The following is a 22,534-nucleotide window of genomic DNA, read 5'->3' as shown; positions in this document are numbered from 1 at the left end:
TACTCAGCTGACGGATCATGACCAAGCATTGATTTGAATCCGACCACATAAAGAAGGACCGTCATCTGTATACTTATATGAATTAATTTCTCTGATGTTACCTACATTTTTACGTAGGTGTTTAAGTTTTGATCTGCCATTTGGTTGCATGGACGAACTATCAATGCGCCTAATGATGCAACCTTTGATTTAACTACCAGGTTTAGACAACAGTTGAAAAACCATGCACAAATTACCTCATCTTGCGGTAAGGATATCGTCATCATCATATTTAGCACTATCATACGCGTTATAAATCATTTTAACGTAATCTAGAACTTATATGGCTGTGTGAACTACAAAGAAACCATAGTAATGTTTACATAATGTATTCATGGCCCAAATGCGTGTTTTATCTAAAGTCATACATTGTATTGTATTTTATGTTGCAAAATTAAAATATTAGAAGTCCAAAATGTGTAATTTTTAACAGGAAAACATCTACTACTGAAATCTTTTGTCGTGTAAAATTTTCTATCGTGCAACCAAAAAATTGAGTTTTCATGATGGAATTTTTTCGCATTCCTCTGTTTTGTTCTAGAACACTCTGCACATCGAGTTGACCGTAGATGTTGTCGCGAAATCACGTAGGCCATTGGTTATTATTATCATGTAGATTATATTTCTAAAATCTAAATATAGCGAGACAATTTCTTTCACATAATATTGTCTTTAAATAAGTTTCATTGCAAAAGTTGTCGACTAAATGAGTTATTACTTATTAGTAACCTGGATTAGTGAGGTATACTAGATGACGCCCGCTTCTCCGTTGCGCCACAACCATCCCGTGGCCGTGGGAACCGTACATTTTTATGGGATAAAAAATATCTTCATACCAGCAAAAAAAGGTTTGTTCGTGAAGAGGTAACAAACAGAAACACTTTCGCATTTATAATATTAGTATGGATAGATAACTAACAATCTTCAATCATCGTCCCTGATAGATTATGACACTATAGCTGTGCAGAGCTCTTGCCGCTTGCGCAACCACCCACGGCGGTATTACCCCACCGAACTAGATAATTGTACGTCGTTCACTTTGTTTGATTTGTAAATCACATCTAATGTTGCAAATTATTTTTTCAAGTTTCGAACGTGCAAGTTTAGCAATCGCAGTACCAGAGCCAATTAAATTTTGTATCTTTGTTTTTAACCGACTTCAAAAAAGAAGAGAATTTGGTCTCTTCGGTCGCAAGAGACCAAATTCTCTTTTTCTCACGGCGCGGTGTAACAAAAAAACTGATAATTCTTTAGGGTGTGTATGTCTCCCTTGTAAAGAGTTAACTGTGACAGAATTACTTATATGTATCTATGACAGATCTCACTTAAGGTAGAAGAAGAAGTAGACTGGAATAAAATTTCTAAATACAATTAAATATTATCAACATTAATAACAATATTATAATATATGTTTTTTTCTGTAAGATCTTATCTGTGAATATAACTACGATTATCCCATTGATTCAAGCTAACTATGACATCTCTTCGCCGCACTCCGCCAGCCTCTTCAACAGGGAATATGTCCCATAAGAACTATGACTCTGATACTCTTTCTGAAAGAGGAGGCAATGACTACGTTAGGCAGAAACGTAGGCGACAAAGTGATGAGGACATTATAATGCTATCTAACAAAATCGACCAGTACTTCTCCGAACTAAAACAACAAAATGCTGAACTAAGGGACAGTCTACAATTTATGTCGGACAAATATGACACCACCCTAAATATGATTAGCAAAATGGAAGAAAAGAGGTTAGAGGACAAAAAACAAATTGCAAAGCTCGAAGAAAGACTAGAGTTTATGATAGCCAGCATAGAAATACGCAATATACCAAGTTCCTCCAAGGAAAATAAGAAAAAGGAAACGAAGGAGGATATTTGTGAATTAGTGCAAGGATTTGCTAAAACTTTGAGTGTTAGTCTAAATGAATCTGATATAAAGGATGTCTATCGAGTGACTACAAATAAGGAAACCATAAAACCAATCATTATTGAACTAAATAGTACAATAAAAAAGGAAAAAATGCTTCAAGCGGTTAAACAGTTCAATAGAAATAAACAGGTTGCTGATAAATTAAGCACCAATCATTTTAACATTCTAGGACCGAGGAAACCTGTATATGTATCGGAGGTTCTGACATCCAGGACACAAAAAATCTACCATATGGCACGGCAGTTTGTAAAAGATTACAATTACTCTTACTGCTGGACCTCTAGAGGCACAATCTATATACGCAAAACAGAAGGAGAACAAGCAATTCGCATTGAATCAGAAGAAGATCTAAATAAGTTAAAGTTAAAGCAATGACTACAAATTTTAAGTTTATCAAGTCTGAAGCTCACATTAGTTGTTCTTCTGTCATATGCTATAAATAGAAAATGTAATAAAAGTTGTCGTTTTTTACCTACTAACCTACTAACTAATATTATTTTAAAAATACAAGAACACTATACTGTAAACCAAACTTACTATAATCTAAATACATTCATGAGATACATATATACATCTACTTGTTACTGTCCATGCCTCTTATACATCATATTATATTCTTACATAGAATACAAAATGCGTTTTAAAAGTAATATCCAAACAAAAACTAGCCCCAAATTAGCTATACCCTCTCTCTGCAATAGTGTCCTTATGTTTAAGCCATATTAATCATTTTTAACACTTTTGATTCCTTAATTAACAATAACATAAATGCATTAGATGAGATAACTATTTCAGATACCTACAAATGTGACATAGAAAATTGTAAAAATATTGTAGAAACACACAGTCTAAAAATACTTACCCAAAACATCCGAAGTATAACTGCAAATATAAATATTTTTTTAACATTGTTGTCTAGAATTTCTGTGCCCTTAGATATCATTATACTTACAGAGTGCTGGCTATCCTGCAATCCGCATATACCTGAAATTGCTGGCTATAACTCATATGCAAATACTAAATGGACTAATCAAAATGATGGAGTTGTAGTTTATACTAGGAGTGACCTTCTTAATATTGTTGTCACTGAACCTGACTTTGCAGATGGCAGCTGTTTACAGATTATGTTACAAAATTCAACCTGTATTCTTGCTCTGTACAGGCCTCCATCTTTTAGAGACATAACTAATTTCCTTTCCTCTCTGGACCACATACTAACATTGAATTCTCCGTGCAAAAACATAGCGCTGGTAGGAGACATCAATTTGAATATATTGAACGATAATATTGATGCTAAAACTATGGATTGTCTTAACCTTACTGCTGCACATGGCTTACTACCTGCACATAATATGGCCACGCATGGAAAATCTTCACTTGATCACGTATTGCTTAAAACAAAACTCAGAGCCAAAACAATTGTCATAGACTCATCTGTTACCGATCACAACGCGGTGTTACTAACCTTCAGCAAGTTAAAATTAGATATAGCCAAAAAGACAATTAGTAAATTAGATTTGGACAAACTGGAATATTCACTAAAAACTACCGATTTCTCTCATATCTACAAGTGTATAGACGCTAACACTGCCTTTAATAACTTTAGCAATTTGCTATCTGGTGCTATCCAACAAAACACTATATCAGTTAGAGTTACACATCGCTTGAGGATAATTAAACCCTGGATTACGCCTGGGATATTGAGATGCATGCGTAACAGAGATAAATTGTATTTAAAGATGAAAAAATCCCCAAACAATAACACTATTTGCACCACCTACAAACGTTACAGAAATTTTTGCAGTCGTATTTTAAGTAATCTTAGAAGGCAACACGAGGAAATGGAGTTAAGTAAAGCAGGTTCAAATCCAAAGAGCATGTGGAAAGTGATTAGAGACGTAACAAATACCCAGAAAAAGAAGGTTTCTGCTGCTCCTCTCCTTGGTTCATGTTCTATAGATAGTATAAATAAACACTTCGCTGAAACCGGTTTCAAAATTGCTGAAGAGGTGGCAAAAAAGCATAACAAGGTTGCAAGCTCAACTAATAAGCCACATAATTTTCCAACTCCTAGTACGTCAATGGTATTACTGGAAACTGATGAGTTGGAAGTGGATAGACTGATTCAATCACTACGTAGCGACTGTGCAATGGGTGTGGACGGTATTTCAGCAATAGTTATAAAAAAGAACAAGAGCCTGTTTCTTCGGCCTTTAACATATGTATTCAACTTGTGTATAAGAACAGGAGTTTTTCCCGACCTTCTGAAGAAAGCCCTTATACACCCAGTCCACAAGTCCGGTGATGCAAACTGTGTCAATAATTATAGGCCCATTTCGGTTTTGCCATGTCTTTCTAAAATCTTGGAAAAAATTTTGGACAGCAGATTAAGAAGATACCTGGAGGATGGCAATATATTATCCAGTAACCAATTTGGTTTCAGAAATAACAAATCCACAAATGATGCAGTTTTTGAGATGACAAATCATATTGTACAGACTCTTGATAAAGGCAAAAAATGTATTGCCATCTTCCTAGACCTCGCCAAGGCCTTTGACACAGTTTCTATCCCCAAACTGATTGTGAAGCTGGAACGTCTTGGCATACGAGGCCGTCAATTACAACTATTTAAAAGTTACTTGAATAACCGCACCCAAAGCGTTAAGATCAACGATCATATCAGTGGAGAGCTACCTGTTGTATTAGGTGTGCCGCAGGGAAGCATACTTGGTCCCACGCTCTTCTTAGTCTATGTAAACGAAATGTGCAAACTTAAACTACAAAATGGCAAACTGCTGGCTTTTGCTGACGACACAGCACTTATCTTTACTGGAGATACGTGGGACCAGGTTTATGAGGTGGCACAAAATGGTTTCAATAGAGTAACCGAGTGGCTGGCAGATAACACTCTGTCCCTCAATGTAGATAAAACCAAGATGATTGAATTTCAAATTAAAAAGTCGAAGAAACCCAGTATAGACCACCATATCTCAGTCCTGGATAACCATTCACTTGATATAGGTGCTACATGCAATAACTGCCCAAAACTGGAGAAGGTCACTAATTTGAAATATTTAGGTATCATCATTGATGATAAGTTGAACTTTATGTCCCATATAAATCTGCTCACGGGGAGAATTCGGAAACTTATATACATATTTAAATATCTACGACATGTAACAAAACCTGCAACTCTTAAAAGTATATACTATGCTTTGTGTCAATCTTTGTTAGGGTATTGCATACAGTCTTGGGGAGGGGCGTGTAAATCTTCCCTAATTAAGCTTGAGCGAGCTCAAAGGGCAGTGCTAAAAGTGAGTACTTTTAAACAGTTTAGGTTTCCAACTAAGGAACTTTATGAATACTGCGAAGTGCTCTCTGTGAGGCAAATATTTATACTGCAAATTGCCCTAAAATATCATGCATCGAATAAAACTGACATCTTGCCTGTGACTGGACGGCGCAAAAAACTTCCCCCAGCCAAAAGGCACAGGACAACTTTTAGTGAAAGGTTTTACTATTTCCTTGGACGCTACACCTACAACAAAATTGATAAAATTCTGAATATTCATACACTTAATTCACATAGTTGTAAAAAGAAGGTTACTGAATGGCTACAAAAACTGTCATACAATGAATCAGAAAGTATTATTTGCCCTATCCGTTGAGAATATATTATCTCAATATTCGATTTGAACATTCATGAACATACACACACACACACACACACACACACACACATACACACAACCATACTAACATGTACTAACCTAGTTGCTCTTACATTATGTTAATGTAAAACGAATTTGGAAAACCTTTACTGATTGTTAGCTGATACTTATAGCACAGGTTATCCTATTTTAAGTATCAGCAGAACATTAAATGTGTATAATGTACATAGTTACATACAGCATGAATTTCTGTATTATGTATAAATTATAAAGGAACATATTATGTAATTTGAGCAAATAAATAACTAAATAACTAAAAAATAACTAATGTATACTATTTTTTTTATTTTAATATGGGCAAATTCATAACGTCGAGGCGTTTCTCATAGAAACAAAGAAATCAAAAGTAATAATTACAGCGCTGCTACTTTCACAGTGAATTCTATACAAGGAACAAATAAACGCTCTAATATAATTATCACTTTGTTTTATTTCACTTGTATATCTATCTATCTATCTACATATATAAAACTCAAAGGTGACTGACTGACATGGTGATCTATCAACATTCAACGCACAGCCCAAACCACTGGACGGGTCGAGCTGAAATTTGGCATGCAGGTAGATGATATGACGTAGGCATCCGCTAAAAAAGGATTTTGATCAATTCTACCTCCAAGGGGTTATAAAGGGGGGGGGGGGGGGATACAGGGGATGAAAGTTTGTAAATAATAATACTTCTTAACGCGAGCGAAGCCGGGGGCAAAAGCTCGTTACGTATATATGTATTATGCTTCCTTAACATAGAAAGGTATGGCGTACATCGAAATTGCGATAGTGTGTCTGTCTTTCCGTCTGTCTGTTATCAGTAGACATCGGATTATATGCACGATTAAAATGCCGAAATATGCATGCAAGTATGCACGAAAAATGGCCGAAATATGCACAAAATATGCACAATCAGAAGTCATTTACTAAGTATTAAAATGTATTATTTTTTTAAGAGTTTTCCACTATTGCAATCAATCCAGGATTTTTTTCCTCTTTCCGATTGCATTTTTGTTTAATAATTTTTTTCTAATGTTGCTAACCACAAAGAAACATTAAGTTTCCAGAAAGATCTATCGTACTTCTGTTTCATGGCCTCGGTGTGTATTGTGATAGCTAGTTTGGAGACTACGATGGCATAATACGACCGAAATATGCACTATCAACGAAAAATTGCCAAAATATGCACTATCGCCTAAAATGTGCCATTGTGGCTGTGCTAATGCACAGCATATATGCAAGTATGCGAATGCATATAATCCGATGTCTAGTTATCAGTAACCACTTTACGTTTAAAACCGATTAGAAGTTGCGGTTTTTAGTTATCTATAATATTGTATTATATTGTAGTAGTTATATAATTACTGCCTAAGAAAATGTCCTAACTATTTCAGACAGGGCATTTTGTTCTGTAGACTTGTTTATTGTTTTTTGTTTAAAAGCTTTACAGAGAAAGTATTCAAACTAAATTTTGTTGCTATAACTTTGTTGGTAGTTGATAGCGTTGTGGTGGCAACGGCGGCGCAACTTTACAACTTTTCTTTTTCGCTTTTAAACTCAAGCATGTACCTATTTGGTAAGACCGTTTAGAAATTGATGATATTAGTGTAAGTTCACATATAAAACGTTAGGACGCATTTTTAAATGAGCCTTTCTTAAGGCCGTCCCCGAGCAAACGACCTTGGCCATACATTTGCCGCGTTAACGAGATCGCACCAAAACCCTATTTTTTTACTTATCTTACTTTAAAATTGACCTAAAAAAATTTAAAACGGTGAATATGTAGTTTATGATATTGTCGATCTATTGGCGTGTGTTTCAAATTAAAGTAATTTGTAAATGCTAAGGAGATGCTGAATGTATGCTTGAATTTTAATAAATTGGCTTTACTTTGGAAGCTTATATCATGAGTATAATAAACGAAAATAGAACATTTAAAACGAGGACAGGAATGTTAAGATACTGAAGATTATTGCTGTATTTTTGTTATAACTCTGTAGCTTTCAAATTATGAGTTTATAAGGCTCTAAATACGGTAAATTACGGATTCTCCGTAGGGAACGCCCTTAAGAACAGGCAGTCCACTGGGAGCGGTAAAGTTTTTTTCGGAGAAATATGAACGGTTCTCCTTTGCCCAGCGTAAGAAATCTTGGATAACATTTAAATTCAATAATAGAATTAGATAATTATATTTGAATTGATTGAAAGGTAAACAATGTCTCCTCATTTTTATAGTCGGTTATAATCTTGTATGATTGTGGCGCTTACGATAAGGATTATGACCTTAATGTATCGCTTATTGATTTCAAACGCGTAGCACTCCAGATAGCGGTGATAATACTATCTTAAATTGTGAAATTGATAATAAAATATTTTTATGAATAATATGATAATATTTATCATATTATTCCTAAAATATATTTTGCATATCTAAATATATCTATCTATCTATCTTCTATCTATATATATAAAACTCAAAGGTGACTACAACTTCTATCAACGCACAGCCCAAACCACTGGGCGGATTGGACTGAAATTTGGCATGCAGGTAGATGTTATGACGTAGGCATCCGCTAAGAAAGGATTTCGATAAGTTCCACCCCTAAAGGGATAAAATAGGGGATGAAAGATTGTATATAATAATACTTCTTAACGCAAGCGAGGCCGCGGGCAAAAGCTAGTTATTTTAAATACATATTGTGTAGTATGTAAGTATTTTTTAATATGCGACGCCTTTGGATGTTGTTGGAAAGAAAGGAACCGAATTTTTAGGAATTACGTTCAAAGTTCAAACCACGACAAATTATACTTACTTTCAAATGGTTAATTATATTTATTTATTGCACATATTAAACATAATAGCATGGTAAGTCGGTAAATAGGCGGGCTATAGCTATTATAAGTGTATTAAGCACAGTATTGCCAACAAGTCGGCTAGGTCTCTGCAAATTGATTTGTTCCACATTACGCTTTTGACAAGCCATCGTCGCCTTATACCACGTATTTAATGAGATTTTTATTGATTAAATATATTTATACGTGGGAGAGCCATGCTTCGGCACGAATGGGCCGGCTCGACCGGAGAAATACCACGTTCTCACAGAAAACCGGCGTGAAACAGCGCTTGCGCTGTGTTTCGCCGAGTGAGTGAGTTTACCGGAGGCCTAATCCCCTAACCCCTACCCTATTCCCTTCCCTACCCTCAACTATTCCCTTCCCTTCCCTTCCCTACCCTCCCCTATTACCCTATTCGCTCTTAAAAGGCCGGCAACGCACTTGCAGCTCTTCTGATGCTGCGAGTGTCCATGGGCGACGGAAGTTGCTTTCCATCAGGTGACCCGTTTGCTCGTTTGTCCCCTTATTTAATAAAAAAAAATAAAAAAAAAAATTGTGTGTATGTGTATCTTATAATTATTTATAGAGACTAGAGTTCATTGTGAAAGCAGCAGCGCTGTAAGAGTTGAGAAATGTTCTATCGCCAAGCGTTTGCCCATACAAAATAATCGGCCTAGTGCGAGTCGGAGTCGCGCACGAAGGGTTCCGTACCAATATAGAGGAAAAACAGGCCAAAAATTGTGATTTTGTATGGCAGCCCCCCTTAAATTTTTATTTTATTTAAATATTATTATTAATTTTTAAAGTGGACATATAACTAAGGACTTTTGTAAAACTTCAAGTGCCTAGCAGTTGCCATTATTGATTACGAGCAGAAAAGGCCAAAAACGTCACGTTTGTTGTCCCATACAACAGCCCCCCTAGAAGTTTTATTTTATTTTGTTTTTAGTATTTGTTGTTATAGCGGCAACATAAATACACAATCTGTCAAAATTTCAACTCTCTAGCTATCAGACATCAGACAGACAGACATCGAAATCTTAGTAATAGGGCGGGACCCTACCCTTTGGGTACGGAACCCTCATAAAAGCTTTTAAAAAATAACTCTTTTAGCGTGCTTCTTTCACAGTGAGCTCTATATTATTGGACATTACACACTCTTCAGAATCGCCTCTCAGTTTAATAATAAATCTACTTATATTATAATCAGTAACTAACGAGTCGAGAGACTACGAGTCCCACCACAGTACACAGTATTTATATAGCCCTGGTAGGACCGACTTTGGTGAAACTTTCCGTGTCTTCAAATGGATTGGCTCGATTTCAATTCAGTAAACTAGGTCCTGTCCACTCATATCAGTATTACAAGACGTCCATTCTTACGTCTGTTCTAAAGCTCTATGTGTTACCTTTCTCCGGACAATCGCACATTACCATAACCTTATCAGCTAACGGCTGTGTCCATTATGATGATTATCTGCGGATTAGTATGGAAAATGAGGGCGATGAGCACAAAAGTAGTAGTACATATTGTAGGGTTGGGCCTTGATCTTGACACAAACAAGTTGTAATACTTGAAAAATAAAAAACCTAAATATGCATTTCATTATTAAAAATACCTATTTTCTATGAAAAATATCTTTATATTTAAATAATTAAGTACATTAACATTTCTGGGAATTGTCAGGTATGATTTTTTATCGGAAATCGCATAGGAAAACTTCGCAATTCGCAAAACGTTTTTCGTGGAAAAACGTTTTGCAAATAATTGAAGTTTTTCGATGCGGAAAAGGACGCTTACGAACCTTAATCACTGCAGTCGTCAAATTCGTTAGAAAACTCAATAAAATATTATGTCAATAATATTCAAGATTCTCGTGCCAAACCTCGCGTTCTCGACGCCGCAAAGCCCATAATTTAAGTTGTTATTTTATATTAAAACTGTTCTATCTGTAGTTTGACTGCACTGGAATTTTTATTCGACATTTTTATCAAATTGAAATAATTCATATTCGTTCTAGTGCTTGAACGTCCTGAATTTGTTTTATATTAAAATTGTTTAAGTATAAAAAATATTTTCTAGAAAATATTTTATGCACTTCGCATTTTCATGCGCTAGGTAAATATAAGATAAAACTTACTCTTTTAATAAATAAAGACTTTTTCTGTTGATCGATATTCTTACATACGCCACAGACCACAGGTACGGCCGCACTTAGTTAATATATTATAGTCTATATAGTTTAAGTATTTCAAAAACTTCATAACTAAATTAAAGTTAAGTAAGTAATCATTAAATATCTTAGAGGCGGCTGTAAAACTGTGTTAATCGAATTATCTTTAATACTGTAAATCGAATCCATTATCTCCCCAACACACTTTATGTGACAACCTATTGACCAACAATCTAGAATTCTAGACTCTAGTACTACTTTTCAGACCCTAATGAGATTTTCGTACCCAATACCTAACAAATAACTAGGCTTATTGAAATATTACCGCTATATACCCAGTTAATTATTGTAAGTACGATCAATAACCCTAGTATAAAATCGAAAGTCTGTCTGTCAATTATTTACGCTGAAGGCGCGGAAACTATTTTGATTGAATAGGACATAATATTACTGAAATGTATTCACGTTTTTTTAAATAAGAAGTTTTGTTCGACGTTTGACAACGTTTCTGTCAATATTCTGATATATTATGACGTGTGCAAGATGTCGGATTTTGGTCGGATGATTTACTGTATACATGCTACTGCTAGCGCACTCTGCTTCGACATTTGCTTAATATTTATTGAATAATATGGGAATAACTCGGATAGTTTTTCTCTACTATGTACGGTTTGGGCGCGATAAACACAAAAATACTAATATTTTTGAACAATAACCTCTTTTTGGAAGTCGTTAACAAGTATTCATTCATATATAGAACGCACCTAAGCAAACTTTCTTACTTGTAACAAAGACGCTAACAATACTAATATACGCTAATGTAAGTATAGGAAACAGTGCGGTGAAAGTCCGATGATACAACTAGTGTAATAGGTCATCTAGATCGCTGGGCGTACCTCAAGTGAATTCTGTTCGAACCTGTTCAGTATAATGTGAAATTAAGTCGACAACTGAACGCGATTTACTCTGTTTAAGTCTTATGGTTAATTCAGACTGCAACGCGACGCGTAGAATATGCATTTCTGTATGGATTTGACTTTGCAAGACGTCCCAACTCCCTCGCAATTGAAATCTGTCAGTTCAGTACAAAAGTCCATCTACGCGTCGCATTGCTGTCTGAATTGACCCTTACGTTTAGTTTCCGAATAAGGGCGAAGCCAAACGAGCGTAATTTGTGAGTTGTGAATCGCAGAATTTCGGTTCGGCAGAATTCTGCTGTATTCAGTTTCATACAAAAGCCCTGTTTGATTCACACGAGCGTAATTTTGTGAGTCATGATTTGTATGAAAAGATAATATTCACGCGGCAGAAATTCTGCGACTCACAAGTCACAACTCACAAATTACGCTCGTTTGGCTTCACCCTAATAGAATAGAGACCCAAGCGTGGACCCAAGACTTACTCCTCCGATTGTCAATTGATTTTTAGCATGCAACCTAATATTTAACAACTAACTGATATTTTCAACTGGGCAACCTTCAATCTTCAGCAGGACATTGAGTATTGAACTAACATTTTAGCAGGACATGATTTTTCCCTCGATTTACTATTTAAACTTTAGTAGGATGTATTCAAAGAACTACACTCTAATGGATAGACTATGGTTGCGAAAAATCTCAGTTCTATACCAAAAAATCTGCTGGATTTCAATTCGATTTAGTACAAAAAAGTAAAGCAAAGCTGTAACTAACATTATGCGTCTATGGAAATGTTTATAAAACAATATTCGATAGACGCCATATTTAAACATGTAAATGGTTGGAGCACTGGCACTGTTATAAACCAAAACGGCTGTTTAACACGCTCGTTAATTAATAAAACACGACAACTTCCGGTTAATATATTGCCAGTTAACTTAAATAACTGTCCGTAAAACTAAACCAATATTAAATGTCCAGTTATGCTAAGCCCAGCTCGTAATTGTCATAGTGAATTATTATTTGCCGAGTCTTTCAAGCTGCATTTTCGACGGCGGCGACGGCATACATTTTGCTTGTTATCTCGCGGTATAGCAGCCAAACCGCGTGTTCTGGCGTGTGGGAGGACGTATATATATTAATATAAATCCAGCCTTAGAGCCTGTCTAGATGAGGCTTTTTACGCGCGAGTCCACACGCGCGTTAACACTCGCGCGTACCCGAGATACATTATTTTTTAAAAATTAATATATCCCGTCCAAATGCCTACGCGCGTAAAACGTGAGCAGTAAGCGTCCAGTACCACTAGCGAGTCCGTTGCGAGTGGACGTAGAATGATAACAATGGAGCGTGATAACTTCGACACGGAACTTTTTATTGACGAAATTGATGAATTTGCGAGTTTCTTAGTCTGCCTTCACATTCAGTCGCGCGGCTGCCACACTACTCGCGACTTAATGTGAAGGCAGCCTTACGCCGGTTCTTCTCGCCGGGTTAGTTCCCGAACCGGTGGTAGGCCTCATGTAGACGTTCTAAAAGTGTTAACTTTGTTAACCTATTTAGAAATAAGTATTTTCATTTCATTTCATTTTATTGAAAAAAGAGAAGCCATATAGAAGCTCTGAGCTTTGAATTTAATGTTATTTAAACATACTATGCGTCATTTTGTCACTTAATAGAATTGGGTGCACGGTAAAACCTTCTCTTCTTTTACGATGTATCCATCGACGATATGCAAGCCGCAACACAAGTTCTACTGTTTCCGTCCATGTTTGTAACTGGCCGAATCCCTCCCAGCGTAGTAACGCGCGTAAAACGCAGTATCTGGATTGCAATAGAAGTTGAAACGCGCGTATGAACTCGTGCATAAAACGCTTCATCTGGACAGGCTCTTTCATACATACTTACTTAAAATATCAAAATTTGTATGAAATTCATTGCCTCGTTAAAAATCTCTATAGTATATTTTATCTCTATATTATTTCTACAATTTGAAGAGGAAAGTTACACTCATTCCTGCTTATTGTTTGGCAAAACTGATCAAAGATTGACCAAACTGTCATGGGGTAACAATTTACAACGGGTGGTACGAGATAAGAAATCTTATTTTGACCCTTATTATCGCTACATAGAGTTGAATATCGAGTGCGTTTAAAGGCGGCAGTGATTTGCAGGTGTTAGACCAAGGACCTCAGACCATTATTAGGTAATTTTAATATTTATTGCTAATATTCTCTTTGACGTTTCCGCTTAAGTGTAATTGTTCATTACCTTCTGCATACATATTAATATTTGACATACACCGTTACAATTTTAAACTGAACATAATATTTTGCTGTTTTGAGTAGGTATAGCTAGAGACTAGAGAATGCTTAGAGGGAAACTATACTCTATTAGATAAAAATAAGAAATAGAAATGACGACAAAAACCTGCCCAGCCGTTTGAATGCTACGATGACATACATACAGACAGACAGAAAAACTTATAACATATAAATTGATTCTCCCAACTGCGTTGCACCATAGTTCTTTTATCTCAGGGGATCCATATATTTTTCCGGAATAAAAAGTCTTCCATGTCGTTTCCCGGGAATCGGGACCCAAACTATCTCCATACCGAATTTCATCAAAATCGGTTGAGTCGTTTAAGCGTGATGAGCTAACAGAAAGACACACCTTCGAATTTATAATATTAAGTATGAAGGTATAGATTTAATGAAACCGTTTCAAATCAGTTTAAGTAGCAATGGCTATATCTAAAGGCGATAGAAATATCAAGGCTGCTTGGGTCTTGGGCAACACATGACCAACTTATAATGACACATTATCACACATTACGAGTCCTCAATACTCATTATATCAATAGCAAGCTTGTTATTTTTCAACATGGCTACTTCTAATCAAAAGGTCTTTATGCTATTCAGCCTTGATTAAAGTTTGACTTTAGGTACAAAGGGCTTGTTCTAAATTCTAATCCGCGAGGTTTTTTTTTAATAGGCAGGTCCTTGTAAATCTGCGACGTACGTTTTTTACGTTCCAGATTTTAAAAAAAAACATTGTATCTCTACAACTTCTGCACCGTTCTGGCTCTTCTATTAGTTCTATGTGCCTATTACCTATGTCCTATACTAATAGAAGGGCCAAAGCAGTGCAAAAGTTGTAGAGGTTATAATATAGAACCAATAAAATATTTAAACTGCGGAGTTGTGACTCACTTAGGTTGAAATTAATGTCTGCTCAATGCTCATGTCGAAAGATATCTGGAACTTACCTGTAAAAGAAAAAAAAAGGTTTAATTATAGTACTAATAAAGCGAATACAAAAATAAGTGCAAAGCATCACAGGAAAAAAGGTTTAGTTTAGCGTAAAACTTTAACGCCTCACTTAAAGAGATTTAATTTTATTGTAATTTTAATATTTGACATTGGGGCGAGAGAAATTGAAAATAGGTATTTGAAAATGTATTGCTGTCTCACCAATCTCAAGTCTCCCACCGCAGAGCGCGATAGAGACAACACGACAAAAGTTCTAATGAAAGAACAGAAAATCTTCGATTCGTTGTCCGCTGATTCCTTCTCCAAAACTTAACCGATTTAAGTACTTTTTTCATTAAGAATTAAAGCAAGGATTGAGCTGTGTTCCTATGTTTTATTTTTTTTTGTATATTCTAGCCAGTTTTGTTTTCTGGGTGTTTGAACACAGAGGAAAATCTGGCCATTTTTTTGGGTTTTTGAACGTTCTTATCTTTTTTAATAATAAAATTATGAAAAAAAGGAAAACATAGGGACATGCTAATAGTGGCCATAGATATTCAGGAAAAAAATCATAACTCTACCGGTATTATCCAGGGAGGAAACAGGGGACAACGTTTGTATGGAAAAACGGCGGTGTGGAATCCTCTTAACTCCATACATTTAATGACAAATCGTTAAATCCCTGAGTGCGGCCTTAAGACTACTTTTTGGTAGTCTCTCGAAAAAGTAAGTACCAGAATACTAGTAAGTATAAAATTTTGGGTATAAAAAATATAAGCAGCCGTTAAGGCCTATTTACTCTTAATACAACGGCACAGTACGAACTACGAAGATAAGAAATGTAATTTAGTAGAATAGGGTCGATCAGTATCTGAGTGTTGAGACAAAAGCCGCTTTGTGCTGTTTCGCTAGTGATTAATATTTTAGAGATAATTAACATCGATACTCGAGAAAGTTCGGTGGTTTAAGATTGTTCCGGTCGGACTACAGATTGACCTGACCTGTAGCTCTACCATGAGTTTAAAGCTATAGTATTTAACGATACTCGATACCGACTACGTAAATACTTAGTATGGCGATTTTAGTTCGGCCTTAAGGGTTTTGATCCTGTCCGATCCTATCGAACGGCAAAATAGTATTCTCTTATAAGTAGAGAGAGTTAAACGGATGATTTCTGGAGTTTCACTTGGTGCATTTCACATTGACGGGACACCGCATCTATATCATAAATGTTGGATGAAATAGCATAATCAGGGTATTCGGTTTCAAGAAGAAGCAGTACTTTTAAAACTTATTGCAAATAGCAAAGTTACAAAGTGGTACCCCGGATCTGTGCGCATCGAGTCTCTGCTCCATGTTTAAATAATCGGTTCCGTACCGTTAATAAACAGCAAAACTTATGGGGGGCCCCCCATACTTAATTATTTAGTTTATTTAAATTCTATTTTATTAATTAAATAACTATTAATACAATTCAACATTTTCTGAACATTTTAGGCGCCTACCCGCTGATGACATTGATAGCGAGGAAAAAATGACAAAAAAATCACGTTTGTTGCATGGGAGCCCCCCTTAAATATTTAATTTATTATGTTTTTAGTATTTGTTGTTAAAGCGGCAACAGATATGCACAGTCTGCAAAAATTTCAACTCTCTAGCTATAATCGTTCTTCAGTTACAGCCTGGAGACAGACGGACAGACATCGAAGTCTTTGTTTTTACCCTTTTGGTACGGAACCCTAAAAATATATGACGTAATGATATAACATTAGTACTATCAGTTTCAAATTAAAGAGTTGAAAGATCATTTAATAAGGCTACAGCGGGGTTATAGGTTGTATGCCATATGCCACTCACACTATATGCCACTCAGTTAATCAACGTTATATTACGAGGTGTTGCAATATCCTTACATAAAAGATTAAGGCTCCGTACACATAGTAGTCTATGCCGGGAGTACCAAATCCTACCGAGATCGAGTTGATTCAATTCTAGATTATGTCTGGAGTACAGAAGAGGAAAAACTAACAGTTTCGAAAGTCAGGTATGTCCGCAGATCGCAAAGTATGTGCCGAGGACAAGGTATTCGTACTTAGTTCTAGTGCTAAGTGCCAAAAGAGGGACATATCGGCCCTCAGGACGATCGACGAAGGGATGGGGGCTCAGAGTAAGCCTATACACACTGATTCATTTGTGGTGTACCTCCAAATATTTTTATTATCCTAGATGTACCTTGAACAGAAAAAAGTTTGCGGAACACTGCTATATGCGATAGATCGTTTCGATCCATCGCAGATGACCTGGTAGTTAACTGGCTTAAGTAATCTATGCCGTATTTGTCTTATAAAACTACATATTATACGAATTAATTATTAACCCATTAATCTTCGTAATGTTCAAACGAAGGTCAATTTCTTTCTGGAAACAATATTGTCCGTATATCTCTAGGAATCAACAAAACAACATATTATGAACAAGATATATCACAGAAGACAGCCATGAGAGAACACATGATACGACACAATAACTGGGCTACATTTTCCTCCATATGTGATTGATCTAGTTTTTGCGCTAAGCATTCGTAGGGAAAACTTTCTATAGTTTCGTGTTCTGGTTGCCTATTTGTCGGTTTCAGCTTCGGATACAAAGAAGTGTGTAATGACAAAAAATAAACGCTCTTTTTAGGATCGTTAATTTAAAGCGTAAATCATACGAATCGGATAAATTCTATACAGAGTGTAGCAAAATAAAGTGATACTCGTAATATTTTGCGTGTGTATGTGCGCCCTCAGTCTTCACATCATTACATAGAGTTCACTGTGAAATTAGCAGCGCTGAAACTGTTAATTTTTAATTATTATATGGGCAGATTGCTAAAGTTGAAGCATTTCTCATAGAAACATACCACTGAAGTTAATAGCAACTCATTCAGAGTCTCTTTCATAAAGTAGATATGTATAATGTATATGTCGCAGCCATCTGGTTTAATCTGCGATTCGTTTGAATGACTAGCGCATTCATTGAATGACACCATTTAATTGAATGAAGGACAACTCGTCAAGACGTTGACTATGACGTTTAACGTCTTGACTAAAAGTAATAGTATTTTAGTGAAGTCGTTAAATGGCATGATTTACATTTTTTTAAGTAGCCGTTGACGGGGTAGTACTTAATAGGTAAATCCACGATGTCATAATAATAATAATTTAATAATATTACTAAATTATAGTACTTTAAAGTAAATTTAATGGACAATATATTAATACAGTGACAGCTGTGCGAGCTGTTTGACGCCATATTTCTTTTAGTGACTAGTAGCGCCACAGTGGGAAAAAAATCAAAAACATTCAATTACCTGACTGATTTCATGTCCGCTATCTTCAAAGGGCTATATTACAAATCGCTAACTAGTTGGACGTTTAGTGACGATCGTTATTTGTTCAATCGACATTCGTTCGAGTCATTCAATTGAATGGTTTCATTCAATGAATGCGCTAGTCTTTCAATCGAATCGCAGATTGAACCAGATGACTGCGGTCTGCGACATATATATTTTAGGGTGTGTATGTACACGCATCCATACATACCCTAAGCTAAAGCTTAGGGTATGTATGGATGCGTAAGTATAAGTAGAGTGAAACTTAAAAGTTTTTCTACTTTGTTACACAATATTTTTGAACTTACATTCTTAAGTATTATTACTATTTTGTTACCCTGTAAGTACATAACATAATATTATCATCATTTCTTTATGTGTCTCAATATTTTGGCATACACTATGTTCAGCGTATATGAAGATATAGGCGGTTTATCTGGAGTTCATCTGTTATGTAAGCTGGCACGAGCGCGGACTGCGGAGGCCTTGGGCCGCTCCACTTTCATCTACATACAACTATCACTAGTACTATGGAGCTTATTGCTATGCATATGCATATGGAATATTTTAACCCCCGACGAAAAAGGGGTGTTATTTTGACGAGTCTGTTTATGCGTGTGTCTGTCTGTGGCACCGTAGCATCCAAACGAGTGGACCGATTTTGATCTAGTTTATTTTGTTTGAAAGCTAACATGATGAAAAGTGTTATCAACTCCCTCAGTGCGAGAAAATGATGGTCATCTACATAGTTTTTTGTCTGCTTTTTCTTAGTTTATATTTTAAATGTATAATATAAAGATAGGTAAGAGACAAACCGACACACTTTCACATAATAATACGATGATGGAAGTGTAACTATTTTCTTAACACTCTATGGGCTAATCACAAAACTTATTAATAATAACTTTTCGATTGCTTTTGTTAAGTTGTTAATGTATTAATAACTTTTATTATATTATGATTATTTATTTATTAACTAAATGACGCTCGCCACTCCGTTGCGCAAAATTCGTTTACGCGCGGGAACCGTGCATTTTTCGGGGATAAAAAATGTGCTTTTCCGGGGCTCAAAGTACACCCAGCAACGATAAACATGATAAACGTGGGAGAACCATGCTTCGGCACGAATGGGCCGGCTCGAATGGAGAAATACCACGTTCTCACAGAAAACCGGCGTGAAACAGCGCTTGCGCTGTTTCACGCCGAGTGAGTGAGTTTACCGGAGGCCCAATCCCCTACCCTATTCCCTTCCCTACTCTTCCCTATTCCTTTCCCTTCCCATCCCTACCTTCCCCTATTACCCTATTCCCTCTTAAAAGGCCGGCAACACACCTGCAGCCCTTCTGATGCTGCGAGTGTCCATGGGCGACGGAAGTTACTTTCCATCAGGTGACCCGTTTGCTCGTTTGCCCCCTTATTTCATTAAAAAAAACAAAATTGGTTCAGCTGTTTGGGACTCAAGAGTTAACAGACAGACGCACTGTATGTCGTATTGATACCCCTAACATTAGTATGGATCTTGCCGCAGCTTCGAGAGTACTTATTATGTTACGCAATATGTGTCAGTATGTGCAAATGTCAGTAATGCAGGTCAGTAATGTCCATGTATGGGCTAACCTTCGGTCAAACTACCACTTCCATTCAACATCGTCTCGATTTGGCGTCAGTCGTCACATAATATCATCAGTTAGAGCAGCGGTCGGCAACACGCGGCCCGCGGGCCACATGCGGCCCGCGAATGTTTTACTTGCGGCCCGTGAATGTTTTGTGAATAAGTTATAACTTATAAGTATCAAAAACAATGTTTTCTAATATTGCCAGTAATTATCGCAACTTAAAAACGTTGCTGTTTGTGTCATTTTGTAATAAAAACTTTGTTTATTTTTCTGAATACTCTTCTAATATTACTCTCTCTTACAAATTTTGACAGCTCACTTTTTACTAGAGCCATCAGAGAGGTTGAAATTCTTTTTTAAATTGTGGTCCAGAAAATCCCTAAATATGCGTAAGTCATATTGGGCTTTTAGCGTTAATGCGAGTATAAAGCCTGCGGCCCGCTTTTAGTTTGTTTTGCCACCTTGTGGCCCTTGCCTGCAAAAAGGTTGCCGACCATTCTTTCATGAATTTTCAATTCCATTGAATTGTTTGTCTGTACCTGTCTCTATACTAATCATAGTAATTATCGCAGGTTACCTACGTTGTAGGCATAAAATAGAGTTTTTTTAATAAACCGGCCAAGTGCGAGTCGGCCTTTCTTGTATGGGCAACAGAAATACTTTTATCACAGGAAATAGGTTTCGTTGATTTCGCAAAATTTTTATCTGTAGCGTCCTATACATTTTAAACGTAACAAAATGGCGGACGGGGCCGTTGTCGTGATGGTAGAGACTTCCCCGGGCGATGGTACTGATATCGCTTGAATTATCTGGGGTCCGACTCTCGAGCGTCGAATATCGTTTCGATCGCAGATTCGCAAGCTATCTGTTGCGTTTTCGCGGTTGATTGCGTTTGCCCGGGCTTCACCGCCCGGTAGAGTCCCACATACCCTGGTGGCTATCCCCAGACTGCTGGGGATGCGTAATTCCCAAAAGTTGAAGAACTGTCTCTTGTGTGCTCGCATTATGTCTCAAGCGCGTATGATACGGTCAGCAATCGAATCGACATTCGAGGAGTGACAATCGGGACCCTGTTCATGCCTCTTACATCATACAGAATCTGATGTCCATCTTTAATTCAATCTGCCCTAAGCGCAGTGCGATAGGCGCAAGAGTTGAGGAGATAAACCTGAGTGCTTAGTCAAAATGTATTTGCTAGTTTCGATACATGAGTCCGATTCGGACTTGGCCGATTAAGACTATTATTGAGTCTTCAGTTTTTATTAGGTATTTCTTTAAGAACTTAGACAGAAAAAGAGATAGACAACTTACCTCCGTCTGCTCAAGTCAGGCTGTAAGTTAATTAATCTTTAGGTTGAACGCTGAAGATAATCAATAATGAACAACTTAATAATGTGGTATCAACAACGTTAACGGCTGATTATCTATTGGCTACTTGCATGCCAGGAATTTGCTAATGGGAATGCCTGAGCTAAAAGTTTAGTCGTGTAGTGTCGGATTTTAGGCCGATAAAGGCCGAATCAGTAACCACCATTGCTTTCAGAGCTGAATTTTTAAACTATTTACAAAATTATCTAGATTGGCTCCAGCATCGTATGTTGAAAATGATTAAATAATAAATACTAGTCAATAGTATGTATAATTTTTTTTTAGTCTCGCTAAAATCCGAGAACGCCTGAACCGATATGGCTAATTTTTGTCATGAAATATTCGTGGAAGACCAGGCCGGGCTATCTAGTTATAAATAAAAGAGGCTGATTTTGGTGATACTCTGACAGCTCGCTGGCCGAGATGTAAGAAATTCTAGGAAGCGATCCTGAAGAACGCGTGGCGGCCTGCGCTGATGTTTCACACATTTCGGTCCATCAGTCGCGGTCGCAACTCGCAACATTTCAAGCGAGGTCGGTTGGTCGCTTGTGGCTCGTATGCTCCTATAGTTTCACGCGTTTGCATCCATTGTGGATGATTTATACAGTAATTTCAGAGCGAAGTAACCATCTCTTCAAATACATACTGTAGTGCCTGGGACAAGATTTTAAATATCCGTATGGTTGCAAAAGCACATAGGTAAGGCATTCTCGCAACATAGCCGGCCTAGTCTAGAGGAATGAGCAGGACAATGAGTCTGGGACCAACCATGTGCGGGTTTCCTCACGATGTTTTCCTTCAACGTACGATCGCAATTCGCACCGTACGTCAAAAAACTACATGACTATACTGTACTCGGCGAAACATGGCGGTAGCGGTCGTTGACTCCCTGTCAAAAACTTGTCATTTTCTATACAAAGCCGCGATTGACAACTTCTGACACTTCATTGTCAATCGCGGTTTATATAGAAAACGACAAGTCTTTGACAGGGAGTCAACGACCGCTACCGCCATGTTTCGCCGAGTACAGTATAATAATTGTATAAGTACAATAATTTAGAACAATGTACGTTAAAATTAACGATGGCATTAAACACACGAAAAGGAAATAAAACATTAATACTGATTGCTGATTTGATCAATCAGCAATCAGTATTAATGTTCATCATTAAATATCGCACGTAAGCTTTCATACTTCGAATAGGCTGCGCAATATTAAGATCGCTTAGCGAAGCTGAAGGGGGTTAAATTCTTTGCGTTCGTTTACAATATGAAATTAGTTATACAATTATTACAAAGTTAT

The 22,534-nt window shown here is 36.7% G+C and overlaps 2 protein-coding genes across 7 annotated transcripts in view; one reads left to right on the top strand and one right to left on the bottom strand.

Moving 5' to 3' along the window:
- Positions 1-22,534, bottom strand: part of LOC121729126 (SH3 and multiple ankyrin repeat domains protein 3) — a 212,994-nt gene that overhangs the window by 57,905 nt on the left and 132,555 nt on the right. The gene's annotated exons all lie outside the window — the stretch shown is intronic.
- Positions 1,437-2,354, top strand: LOC121729134. Its single transcript, XM_042117533.1, has 2 exons — positions 1,437-2,042; positions 2,142-2,354. Exons 1-2 carry the CDS (start codon positions 1,514-1,516, stop codon positions 2,345-2,347), a joined length of 735 nt encoding a protein of 244 aa, XP_041973467.1. The 5' UTR covers positions 1,437-1,513; the 3' UTR covers positions 2,348-2,354.

The sequence above is a fragment of the Aricia agestis genome, chromosome 7 (assembly GCF_905147365.1).
Source record: "Aricia agestis chromosome 7, ilAriAges1.1, whole genome shotgun sequence".
In the NCBI taxonomy this organism is placed as follows: Eukaryota; Metazoa; Arthropoda; class Insecta; order Lepidoptera; family Lycaenidae; genus Aricia; species Aricia agestis.
The sequence above is the reverse complement of the archived record's forward strand: the minus strand, read 5'-3'. Positions and strand labels throughout refer to the sequence as shown.

Bases quoted from the DNA above. Each gene is read 5' to 3' on its own strand.
- LOC121729134 (XM_042117533.1), top strand. From the start codon at position 1,514: ATGACATCTCTTCGCCGCACTCCGCCAGCCTCTTCAACAGGGAATATG. The intron at 2,043-2,141 runs GTACAATAAAAA...TTAACATTCTAG, and splicing joins AATCATTATTGAACTAAATA to GACCGAGGAAACCTGTATAT.